The sequence below is a fragment of the Panthera tigris genome, chromosome A2 (genome assembly GCF_018350195.1).
Source record: "Panthera tigris isolate Pti1 chromosome A2, P.tigris_Pti1_mat1.1, whole genome shotgun sequence".
Taxonomy (NCBI): Eukaryota; Metazoa; Chordata; class Mammalia; order Carnivora; family Felidae; genus Panthera; species Panthera tigris.
Window position 1 is genome coordinate 89,239,371 of NC_056661.1, and position 13,539 is coordinate 89,252,909.

At 43.3% G+C, this 13,539-nt stretch overlaps 1 protein-coding gene across 1 annotated transcript; it reads right to left on the minus strand.

Moving 5' to 3' along the window:
• Positions 1-1,191: 1,191 nt before the first annotated feature.
• On the minus strand, positions 1,192-6,585 carry LOC122236338. Its single transcript, XM_042977206.1, is given in 5 exon segments — positions 1,192-1,544; positions 1,547-2,399; positions 2,401-3,015; positions 3,018-3,623; positions 3,625-6,585. Coding segments are annotated over 5 exon segments (5,226 nt in total). The 5' UTR covers positions 6,424-6,585.
• Between the last annotated feature and the right edge of the window lie 6,954 nt (positions 6,586-13,539).

Genomic DNA, 13,539 nt, shown 5'->3' on the forward strand with positions numbered 1-13,539 from the left:
ATACAACATTTTCTCGGTGGTAAATAACCTTTGGAAATATTAATACCATGATACAATATTCGGGTGACGAATTAAAAACATCTCTGCTAACACATGGGGTGAGCCCTGTCTTAGAACAAATCCACCAACTGTCAGGAGTTGGAATTATCCATTTAGATTCATCCATAGAGTAATTAGTTGGGGCACAGAGCTGGATATGGCTAGAGGGGACCTTTCCTATACAAGTCCCATTGCCAGTGACAGCTTGCAGTGTGAGGTCGGGGCCCTTTCGATTCCACTTGCAAGCTGCTGGCGACTCTTCTCCTGACTGTGAAAAAGGGGCAGCTAGACCTATGGCTTTGTAGAAGGGGGGTTTTATATCATAACATAGCCAGCAGGCCCTTGTTGCCTCAGGGTCCGATCGGTTTAAGGTCTCATACTCTGCTATTAGCAATTTCCATAGGGAGTCAATGCCTTCTGGGTTCTGATTTTCTTGGACAGCTTGTGCTTTTACTCCTGGGGTAAGGACGGGGGTCCTGCTGGAGGGAGTAGTGGGGATCTGCCTGGGGATAGGCTCGTCTCTTTTTTTTTTTTTTTCCTAATACCTGATTTGGCCCCACCGGTTGTACAAGAGGGGAGACTTTTAATTTTATTTGAATGGCAGTCCCAAAGAGGGGATATTGATATAAGTAGAGTCCTCAGGTGAGTCCTGAGACCCACCGCCTGTCCTTTTTCCCCTCCTCTGTAAATCTTACATGAATAAGGTTACAGTTTTCATCATACCTGGTGCGGGTACATGGTTGGACATAGGACATTTCAAAAATTGGGGTTTTACTTCCCACTTCCCTTCCCCATCATTGGAGGTGACGCAACTCCAGGCTGTGCAATAGAGGGTTTCAAACCCTCCACATGTGTGCCTCATCGCCCCCATCCTAAATCCTGGACATGCATAAAATCCATTTCTACTTATTGATACCCTCCTTTGCAGTTGCCTCCATTTGCCTCCTTCCATTTCTTCTAATGGGCTAATTTTTTCTAAATTAAAATATAAATCTGGGCACCAGGTATTTAATGGGGCAGTTCCTAGGGTTTTGTTGTAGACTTCATGAGTCTCTAAATTAGTAATTTCCCATGTCAAATTATAGGGGTTGTGGGGGTTTGGATTTACAGACAGAATTTGCAGAACAATCAAGAGGAGGGCAAGTACCATAGTTACGGCTCAGTCCGTTGGCGGCGTAGGGTCAATTTTAAAGGATTGTCCTTAGTCCGATCAACAGTCCAGGTTGTCTTTGAAGGTCTGATGAGGACTGAGAATGGGTCCACTGGTTTGGCGTGGGCGAAATGGATCCAGGTGGCGATTCCGTCTACTTTGATGGCAGTAGGCATCGTCAGGATGACCTGGAAGGGTCCTTTCCACCTGGGCTCTAGAGTTCCCTGCCGATGACGTTTGACGAGGACCCAATCCCTTGGCCAGAAGTGATGTGGAATAGGCGGGGGTCCAGCCTCATAGAGTTCCTTTAATTTGGGCCATACATCTTCATGGACCCTCTGCAAGGCTTGTAGAAGAACAAGAATTCAAGACTATTATCGTTCTCAGCTTTGACAAGGTTATCTTTTAGGTTAGGGATGATGGGGGGTGGTCTACCATGTATTATTTCATAGGGTGTGAGTGCCAGTTTGTATGGGGAATTACGCACCCTGAACAGAGCGTAGGGGAGAAGGACCACCCAATTAGCGCCAGTCTCCATGGTCAATTTGGTTAGGGTCTCCTTTAATGTTCTGTTCATTCTCTCTACCTGTCCTGAGCTTTGGGGTCGGTATGCACAATGTAATTTCCAATCAGCCCCAAGTATGGAAGCCAGTCCCTGACTTACCTTAGAGACGAATGCAGGTCCATTGTCTGACCCTATCATTACTGGAAAACCATACTTGGGCAGGATTTCTTCTAGGATCTTTTTGGCTACAATCTGCGCCGTTTCATTCTTGGTTGGAAAGGCTTCAGTCCATCCTGAAAAGGTATCTACAAAAACTAGCAAATACTTATATCCATATTTTCCTGGTTTTACCTCAGTGAAATCTATTTCCCAATAGGCCCCCGGTCTGCTCCCTCTTTGTCTTACCCCTGTTGTCTGAGGATTGCTACTCACATTGTTGAGTTGACACACTGTACATTTAGTGACTACTTGATCGACCTTATCAGAGACATTTCTGATTTTTAGTCCAGTCTGTCTCAGTAAGTCCAACATTCACCAGGAACCTAAGTGGGTGCTGCGATGGATCCGCTCTAGAACTTGCCATCCTAGTTTATCTGGGAGTATAATGCTGCTTTTGGAGTCTCTCCACCAGCCATCTTTGATTCGGGTCATAGGAAGTTTACTCATCCATTGAATGTCGCTTTCTGAATACTCAGGGCTGGGGGGCAATTCCCGGGGTCCGGGGTCTGGCAGCTATAGGGTCGGTAATTGCGCTGGGGGCCGAGCTATGTTTTTTTGCAGTCTGATGGGCCAAATTGTTGCCCCGGGAAACTGGGTCGGTTGTCTTCTGGTGTCCTGGGCAATGCACAATCGCTAGTTTTTTGGGTTCCCATAAGGGTGCTAGCAGGGCTAGAATCTCTTCTTTATTTTTGATGTCTTTCCCTTCAGCTGTGAGGAGCCCCCGTTCTCTGTATATCGCCCCATGTACATGAGTGGTGGCAAAGGCATATCGGCTATCAGTGTACACGGTTAGCTTGCTGTCTCTCCCTAATTTTAGGGCCTGGGTTAAGGCTATTAGTTCAGCCTTCTGGGCCGAGGTTCCGGGGGGTAGGGCTTCTGCCCAAATCACCTCGGTTTCTGAAGTTACGGCCGCCCCCGCATACCTTTGTCCTTGGTGAACAAAGCTGCTTCCGTCGGTGAACCAGATGGCGTCCACATCCGATAATGGTTGGTCCTGCAAGTCCTCCCAGACCCCATAAACTTGAGCCAGTATGTTGGCGCAGTCATGAAGTGGGGTTCCCATGTCTGGGTCTGGCAGCAGTGATGCTGGGTTCAGGGCCTTTGTGGGGGGGTGAAGATGACCCTGAGGGGGTTCAACAGCAGTCCCTGGTAATGAGTGAGTCGGGCATTGCTCAGCCATCTGTCAGGCAGCTGCTTGAGGATGCCCTCGATGGTATGCGGGGTGGTGACTTGTAGCTCTTGGCCCATGGTCAGCTTATCAGCGTCCTTTACCATTAGGGCAGTGGCTGCAATCATCCGGAGACAGGGTGGCCATCCGGCGGCCACTGGATCTAGCTTTTTAGACAGATAGGCTACTGGCCTGCGCCAGGGGCCTAAATGCTGGATTAGCACCGCGTTAGCTATGCCTCGGTTTTCATCTACATATAGGTGGAAGGGTTTGGAGACATCGGGGAGTCCCAGGGCAGGTGCTGATAGCAGAGAAGTTTTAATTTGTTGGAAGGCCTATTCGGCTTCTTCCGTCCAACTAAAGGGCTGTTGATCTTTTGTTGCCTGGTATAAAGGTTTTGCTAATTCAGCAAACCCTGGTATCCATAGTCTGCAGAACCCAGCCGACCCTAGGAATTCCCTCACCTGTCGTGGTGTCTGCGGTCTGGGAATACGAAGGACAGTCTCCTTCCGGGCATCCATTAGCCAGAATTGCCCCCCCTGTCAGTAAGTAACCCAGGTAAGTTACCTCTGACTTGCAGATCTGAGCCTTCTTTGCTGAGGCGCGGTAGCCTAAGGTTCCCAGAGTTCGCAGGAGACCTTCGGTTCCCTGGATGCAGGCTTCGGGTGTCTCAGCAGCTATTAAGAGATCATCAACATACTGTAGGAGAGTTATATTAGGGTGTTGTTGTCTGTACTCACTTAAATCTTCATGTAGAGCCTCGTCGAATAGGGTCGGAGAGTTCTTGAATCCTTGTGGCAGTCTGGTCCAAGTGAGCTGGCCATTTATGCCCCTGTCTGGATCTGTCCACTCGAATGCAAATAGCTCTTGACTTTTAGGTGCTAGTGGTAGGCTGAAAAAAGCATCTTTTAGATCCAGAACAGTATACCATTGTTTTTCTGGGCTGAGGGTGCTCAGGAGAGTATAGGGGTTAGGAACAGTTGGATGTATGTCCATCACCCGCTTATTGACTTCTCTCAGGTCCTGCACTGTTCTGTATTCCCCGCTGTTGGGTTTGTGCACGGGCAGCAGGGGGGTATTCCATGCTGAGTGGCAGGTGCGTAGGACCCCGAAGTCAAGGAGGCGGCGGATATGTGGTGTGATGCCATTTTTGGCTTCCGCGGGCATAGGGTATTGGCGCACACGGACGGGGTCCGTCCCGGGCTTGACCTCTATAAATAGGGCTGGGCGATGTTTTGCTAGCCCCATACCACCGGTTTCTGCCCACGCGTCTGGGAAGCATTGAAGCCAGGGCTCGATGCCCTGATCCAGAGGAGTGGGTTCCTGATGGAGCCTATATTCATCTTCTGGTTTCACAGTGAGTACAGATATGGGTTGGTTGTGGAAGTCAGTCACTGTGGGTCCCCCCGGTTGGAAATGAATTTGGGCCCCTATTTTGGTAACCAAATCCCTCCCCAACAGGGGGCAGGGGCTGTCGGGAATGACCAGGAAGGAGTGGGTTACCTTCCCAGTTCCTAAGTCCACAGTCCTCTGAATTGCCCAGGGGTACTTCTTTATTCCGGTGGCCCCTTGTACCCAGGATGATTTTTCAGATACTTTTCCATAGGGCTTGACCAGAACTGAGTGCTGTGCCCCGGCATCAACTAAGAACTGGACCGGGGTCCCCTCCACTTGCAACGTTACCCTAGGTTCGGGGAGGGGATCCGAACCCCATCCTCCCTATTCTGTATCTTGGGTAAACAGTATGGGGGCTATTTTAGGCTGCCATTGTCCTTGGCTGGGGCGGGGTTGTTTCTTCTTGGGGCATTCTCGTATCCAATGGCCTTTTTCTTTACAATAGGCACATTGATCTTTATCTAAGTGCTGCCTGGGAGGGCGTGTTGTTTGAGTGCCTTCTGGGGGTGGCTGTTCTTTCTGGACTATAGCGGCCAGGGCTTTAGTCATTTTCTCTGTGGCCTTGATCTGTCTCTCTTCTGGGGCGTCCCTGTTGTTGTAGACCCGTTGTGCTATTCGGAGCAGATCCTGGATCTGTTTACCTTCTAAATCCTCTAGCCTTTGGAGTTTTTTCTTAATGTCAGGAGCTGCTTGATTTACAAAGGACATAACGACAGCAGCCTGGTTCTCAGGGACTTCTGGATCCATGGGGGTAAACTACCTAAAGGCTTCCATTAATCTTTCTAAGTAAGCAGCTGGACTCTCTGCCTTTCCCTGTATGACCGAATATACCTTAGCCAAATTGGTGGGCTTGCGAGCTGCAGCCCGGAGACCCGCCATCAGAGTCTGGCGATAAATGAGTAGCCTTCCCCTACTTTCTGCCGTGTTGTAGTCCCATTCGTCCTGTGGAGGTCTGGTTAGGGGGAAAGCTGCATTAATGAGGTCAGGGTTAGATGTCGGCCAACCGTCGTCTCCGGGAACCAGCTTTCTTGCTTCTAATTGGATCCTCTCTCGCTCCTCTGTAGTGAACAGGATGCGGAGGAGCTGCTGACAGTCGTCCCAGGTGGGCTGGTGGGTGAACATGACACTGTCTAAAAGAGCTATTAGGTCTTTAGGGTTATCAGAGAATCAAGCGTTCTGTGTTTTCCAGTTGTAAATGTCACTGGTGGAAAAGGGCCAATACTGGAGTCGGGGGTTGCCTGTTTCATCGGGGGGTCCTATTTCCCGCAGGGTTAGGGCCACAGTGGAGTCTGGGAGGCGAGGGTTTGGCTCACGCTGGGTGCGCCTGCGGGTTCGGCCAGCTGGCCCCTCGCGGTTGTTTTCAATGGGGCCCGGCGCGGCTGCTGCCTCCCGTCCTCCTGGTTCTGGCGCAGCTGCCACTTCCCGTCCTCCCGGTTCCCCTAGGGGGGCAACTAGCGGGGCGACTGGTGGGGCGGCTGCTGGGGGCAGGGCCTGGGGTACGAGGGGAGGGGGATGATAGGGTGGAGGGTCTAGGGATAGTAGGTCCTGACTATCGGGCAATATGGGATACAAGGGCACGGCTGGCGTCCTTGATTTTGGGGAATCTGCAGGCCGCATGGCAAGGACCTTACACATTCCCGAGGATAGGAAGGGGGCCAACCAAGGGGGTGGATTTTCCACTAAACTCCACCATACAAGGATGTAGGGAATCTGATCCGGGTGTCCCTCGCGACCCGGTAGAAAAATCTTTGATTTCACCTTAGCAATTATAGGGAGGCAGAAAGTTCCTTCGGTTGGCCATCCAACGCTGAAGGTTGGCCATTCGGAGCGGCAGAGGGTTATTAATTTTCCCTGCCGGATGTCTAAACTCAAATTCTGTCCTCTGGTTCTAACATCCCTGAAGTTAGCAACGAGGAGAGAAAGAGGAGTGCTTTGAGATTGGCCCATCTGTATCCTGGAGGTGGAGGAAAGGATTAAAAGGAGAAGCAGTAAAGTTATGAGGATTTCTGGCTGGGCCAGGCCAGGTCACCTGTGAAAGAGAAGGAGTTTAACACTTAAAGGTTATAGAATAGAGAACACAACACTTAGATCGCTAGCGCGTTTCGGGTGTCCGCCACCCGAACAGAAAAATTCCAATGGGCCCAAAAAGGTGCCCCAGACGGGTGCCAGTGGACATCTCCTACTGGACCCGACCGACTGCCCTATAGCACGTCCTCCAGGGCTGTGTCAGTCATCGATACAGATCCCGCGCGGGAGAGCCAGAAACGAACAAACAGAAACAGACAGAGGCGGCTCACTTACCGATCGGTCTCAGGGACCACCCGTTGACTTGGGGTCTGGTGGGTTTGGGGGGATCCCGGACGAGCCCCCAAATGATATGTCCAGATTTGAGAGACCCCCTGAAAACAAACCACCAGAGTCCAGAGTCAAAGCCAAGCGGCAAGGGTCGTTTATTGCAGGTTCGAACCCGGTCCTCTGTGCACTCTTGCCGGTGACGCTAAGAGGCCCAGATCAAGGATCTTACAGCTTCTTTTATAGACAGGCACAAACAAGTTAGGGATTTTTTTTGCAGTTACAGAGCTGTTATTGGTTGACATTTAAATTTGAACACTCAGCAGAACTTGATTGGTTCCCGCCTTTTTTTCAAACCACTCAGCAGAACTTGATTGGTTCCCGCCTTTAGGTCAGACCACAACCGGGCACGCCCTGGCTGGTTCTGGGAACGGCTGGGAGGGGGGGTTGGGGGGGGAGGTCTTTTCTTTGCAGTTGTGAGTACACCTGGTATTTTTCTCTTAGTCTCTCATTAGCACAGGTAATTGTAGCACTCTATAAACACAGGCATATAAAAGTAGGATTTCTCTAAGAATATAAATTAGCAACAAATGTGATTTAACGTTTAATTTTTTGTTTATTTATTTATTTTTGAGAGAGAGAGATCAGGGGAGGTGCAGAGAGAGAGGAAGGAGAGAAAATCCCAAGCAGGCTTTGTCCCATCATCCCAGAGTCCTATGTGGGGCTCAGACTCCAGAACCATGAGATCATGACCTGAGCCAAAGTAGGAAGCTTAACCAACTGAGTTCGAACCCCATGTCAGGCTCTGTGCTGACAGCTCAGAGCCTGGAGCCTGCTTCAGATTCTGTCTCCCTCTCTCTGACCCTCCCCCATTCATGCTCTGTTGCTTTCGGTCTCAAAAATAAATAAATATTAAAAAAAATTAAAAAAAAAATTAAAAAGAAGATTTTGATTATGCTCTGGGAAGCTATCACTGAAGCCAAGCATCTCCAGCAGTAAATCACCTAGCTGCTACAGCAGTGCTCTGCTTTAAGCATTGTATACTTAAAATACTTCCTGACTGTGTACTACTGAGGTATTTATCAATATCCTACTCAATTTATGTATTAACTTGGTTAGAATTCACATTTGTTATTGTCTTTTAAATTTTTACCACTTGCTGTTTATTGAAGTTGTTCAGAGTCAAGTTATTTCACATTAAAGAAAATTTGCCAGCACGGGGTGACTCATTCACTTTGGCTCAGGTCATGGTTCATGGATCTCGCGGTTCATGGGTTTGCGCTGCATCAGGTTCTGTGCTGGCAGCTCAGAGCCCCGAGCCTGCTTCGGTTTCTGTGATTCCCTCTCTGCCCGCCCACCCCCCACCTGCACTCTGTCTCTGTGTCTCTCAAAAATAATAAAAACATAAAAAAATTAATAAAAATACATTTAATAAATTAAAAAAAAAAGAATATGTTGATGCCCTTTTGGAAAGTTGTATGAAATACAAGTATCATACTTTCTTGGAAATCTTAGCTAAAGTTTCTCTTTTTTTAATTTAAAAAAAATTTTTTTAAACATTTACTCATTCTTGAGAGACAGAGAAGGACAGAATATGAGTGGGGAAGGGGCAGAGAGGGAGACACAGAATCCGAAGCAGGCTCCAGGCTCTGAACTGTCAGCACAGAGCCCGATGTGGGGCTCCAACTCAAGAACTGTGAGATCATGACCCGAGCTGAAGTCGGATGCTCAACCGACTGAGCCACCCAGGCACCCCTGTTAGCAAAAGTTTCTATAGGAATTTAGCCACGTCACATTCTTAACACATTTGTGGTATGCATTTTTTTACTTGTTTGTTTGATTGAAGCTTTTTCTTTTTTTCTTTTTAGTATAATTTATTGGCAATTTAGCTAACATCCAGTGTATACATTGTTCTCTCGGCTGTGGGAGTAGATTTCCATGACTTATCACTAACATACAACACCCAGTACTCAAAATATTGTTTTCCTATATAATAACAATGCATATCTTTCTATTTTTCAACTACACTTTTTGACTTTCTGAGGTATTTTTTTTGTTTGACTTACAAAGAAATGCACATATTTAATGCATTTTAATATGTTACATGTATTTTAAAATACTTTCCTATTTGATGACGCTGGACATATGCAAATAACCTGAGATACCATTACTACAATCAAGAAATAAATATATAATACCCCCCAAAGTTTCATCATGTCCCTTTGTTGTTGTTTTGTCTTTTGTTTATATATTGGAAGACTTACTCTGAAAATATCCATACAGTTCAAAGTGATCTATAGATTCAATGGTATCTCCATCAAAATCCCAATGACATTTTTTTTTTGCCAAAATAGAAAAAAAATCTAAAATTTATATGGAACTACATAGCACTGAGAATACTCAAGAGATCTTAAGAAAGAACAAAGCTGGTGGCATTATACTTCCTGATTTCAAAACATATTACAAAGTTACAGAAATTAAAACAGTATGATACTGTCAAAGAGACAGATATATAGGTGAAAGGAACAAAATAGTTCATAAATCAACCAACATGTATACAGCCAAATGATCTTTGATAAGGATGCCAAGAATATGCAACAGAGAAAGGATTGTTTCTTTTACAAAGAGTGCTGGGAAAACTAGAAGTCCACATAGAAGGAAGGAAGGAAGGGAGGAAGGGAGGGAGGAAGGAAGGGAGGGAGGGAGGAAGGAAAAGAAAGAAAGAAAGAAAAAGAAAGGGAGGGAGAGAGAGAGAGGGTGGCAGGGAGAGAGAGAGATAGAAAGAAAGAGAAAAGGAAAAGAAATTGGATCCCTACTTTATACCATACACAAATATCAAATCAAAATGGATTAAAGACTTAAATGTAAGACCTGAAACTGTAAAACCTGTAGAAAACAACCTAAAAGAGAGGTCTTGACAATGATTTCTTAGACATGACACCAAAGGCACAGGCAGTAAAAGCAAAAATAGACAAGCAAAAATGCTTCCACAAAGCAAACAATTGGCAGAATGATCTATGGGAGAAAATATTTGCAAGCCGTTTATCTGATAAGGAGTTAACATTATACATGTGTATTATTTTTAATTGGGTTACTCCAACAGATCAATAACAAAAAAATAAATAAATGAAATGAGTAACCCAATTAAAACATGGGTAAAGGACATGATCTGACATATCTCCAAAAGAGTTGTTTAATGGGTATAAACTTTCAGTTATGCTAAATGAGTAATTTCCTAGAGATTTGTAGTTTAATGTGCCTATAGTTAATGGACTGTACACTTCAGTTTTTTGTTTTTTGGTTTTGTTTTTTTGTTGTTGTTGTTAGGAGAGCAAATCTCATGTTAAGTTGTTCTTACCTAAAAAAAAAAAAGAAAAAAGAAAAAAGGAAAAAAAAAGAGACACAAGGAAACTTTGGGGATTATACATTTCTAGTGTTTAGACTTTTTGTTCTGTTGTTACACAGTGGTTTTAATATTTTTTTATTCATTTAAAAAAATTAATGTTTATTTTTAAGAGAGAGCGAGGAGGTGGAGTTGGGACAGAGAGAGAAGGAGTCACAGAATCCAATGCAGGGTCCAGGTTCTGAACTGTCAGCGTAGAGCCAGATGCAAAACTTGAACCCACAAACTGTGAGATCATAACCTGAACCAAAGACACCTAGCTAACTGAGCCACCCAGGACCCAATATTCTTTTTATTCTTATTTATTAAGTTTTTATTGAACTATAGTTGAGGTATAAAATATTAGTTTCAGGTGTACAACATAGTGATTTGACAATTACACAGTTGCTGTCTGCCACCATACAAAGTTATTACAGTGTTGTTGGCTATATTTCCCTATGTTCTCATTTCTATGACTTATTTTATAATGGGAATTTTGTACATGTAATTCCTTTTACCTATTCAGCTCACCCTTCCATCCCCCTTCCCTCTAGAAACCATCAATTTGTTCTCTGTTTATATGAGTCTATTTCTATTTTGTTTATTCTCTAGGTCCATCTCTCTTTTTTTTCCCTCCGTTTGTTTGTTTTCTTAAATTCCACATATGAGCGAAATCATACTATAACTTTTTTGTCCCTTTATCTACCATGCGTATATCTTTCCTTATCTTGTATGGAAGATTGTTTGTTCTTGTTTCTATATATTGACTTTTGTAAATAATGCTGCCACAAACATAGGGATATATATACATATATATATATATATATATATATATATATATACACACACACACACACACACACACATATATATAATTTGAAAATTATATATATACATATATAATTTGAAAATTAGTGTTTTTGTTTTCTTCAGGTAAATATTCAGAAGTTGAAAAACTGTGTTGTATAGTATTTCTAATTTTAATTTTTTGAGGAGCCTCCTTACTGTTTTCAGTAATGGCTGAATTACGCATAGGTTTAAAAGACACATGATGAGGCACAAAAAACATCTGATTATACTGAATACACTGAGATTGTGGGGACAGTAAACATGAAACTTGTGAGTCTCTGGAATTATAGTAAAGGAGGCCACTCCTATTTCTACCCTCAATTTCTAGATCCATCTGTAGCTCTTTGGGCCACAACAATTTACATTAGCTGTTCAAAGTCAGAGCCCTCAAATTACAGTGTCTGTTCCATGGCTGGCTTCTTACTTGATCCATTAATAGCTAACTTTAATGTTTTATGAAGCTATTCTAAGGCAGTGAGGGATATTATAGGACCAGTGGTTCCAAATGTCACACCTCCATTACGTAAAATGCTAAATTCCAAATTTCATGTTTATACATCAGATGCCCTGACAACTATTGGGTAGTGATGCTACCTGAAGCATAGTGAGTAGGGGAGGCAAATGAATGATAACTGATGGCAATTTCACATAAATATGAGTGGTTTTCCTCCCCTGGGTGAAAAACTTGCAGTGTATTAAACATGACATCAGTGGCTTAAATGGTCTTCATCTGGGATGAAGGACCCAGCTCGGTTTCCATTACTGAAAGATCAGACATTTTTGGTCCCAACCTCTGTTATCTTGATTGTAGCACCATGGCTACCCTGTTATTTATTCCATTATGGTGGCCGTGGGCAGAATTTCTCTGGCTTCCATTGCTCGTGTCATCCTGTCCACTCAGTTTCTTAGTACCTCCTCTATACTCTCATGAGTATTGACATACATAAGACAAAGAGTTTCACACATAGTCAATACTCACATGACTCCATTTGTATGCTTCTTTCCCACACCACTTAGTCCCTAACTTACCTCATTCCACCCTTCAGGCTCTGGATCGACTAGCCATATATATCCTTATTTTAAGCCAATATTCTCTCCACAGAAAGGAAACATGCAAGAGTACTGCTCAAAACTCTTTTGACTAAGAAGTTTTCACCATTCACTACTAGAGCCGTCCTTGAATGAAGCTTCAGCATGACAGTAGTGAATTTTTGGATTGCATTAACATATCATGTTGAACTGTTTATAAACCAATCCCAAAATTTGTCTTGTCAGTTGGTCATAGGGAAACATCTGTAATGTCTTGTAGTTGAGGGGGATATTTCAGTGCAACAGAGATAGATAAATTATAGACTAGGGCTATACTTAACACTTAGGTTAAACCCACTTGGTTGTGATAAATTAAAATTTGTATTATATTTATATATTGCTGGATGTAATTAGCTAACATGTTGGAGAATTTTAGTCTGTAGAATTCTTTTTCTGTCAAATTTTTGTCTACTTTTGGTGTCAGAGTAATAATATCAGCTTCATACAGTATCTTAAGGAGTGTTCTGTGATCTTTCAAATTTTGGACAGGTTGTGTAGAATTGTTACTGTTTTTCCTCAAATGTTTGATAGCAGTTATAGGGGTCTGATTTTTCTTTCTTGGGAAGGCTTTAAATATACATTCAATTTCTTTACAAGATACAGGACAGTTTAGCCTTTTAATTTCTTTTTGAGTGAGCTAGCTATGACTGTTTTATCAGGTTGGCCATTTCCTCTAAGTTTTTTGTCATGGGATTTGCATTGCAACCTTATCCTTGGGGTCTTAATGTTCTGCTTTTGCTGTTGTTGTTTTGATAATTCCAATGTGTGCCTTCTTTTTGTAGTCAGGTTTATCAATGTTTTTGATATTTTTAAACACAAAGATTTTGCTTCATTTATATTTTTCAGTTGTCAATTTTATTGATTTCTGCTCTTTAATATTTTCTTCCTTATACTTGTCTTGGATTTGTTATTAATTTTTAAATTTCTTAAGTGGGAAGCTTAAACCAAACCAATGTTTTATCTTTATTTTTCGCTCAAACAAATATTTAATGGCATAAATATTCCTCTAAACACTGCTATAGCTGTATTATCAAAATTTTCATATGTATTTTTATCGTATTAAATTAAAATTTTTCAAATTTTCTTGTGATTTCCTTTTTGATTGAGTCATTCATTGTTTTTTTTTTTAATTTCCAAATATTATGAGTAATTTTTATCTAACTTCTTTTTTGTTAATTTTTCAGTTAAGTCCATTAGTAGCGTAGAACATACATTCAGTAATTCCAACTCTTAAATTTGTGAAGGTTTGTTTTTACAAAGGAGAATATAGTCTTATCTTAGGGAACACAAACATACACTTGAAGAAATATTTACTGTGCCCTTACTGGGTTTTCTAAATGTCAATTACATTGGGGTGCCTGGGTGGCTCAGTTGGTTAGGCATCTGACTTTGGCTCAGGTCATGATCTCTCAGTCCATGAGTTTGAGCCCCATGTCAGGCTCTGTGCCGAC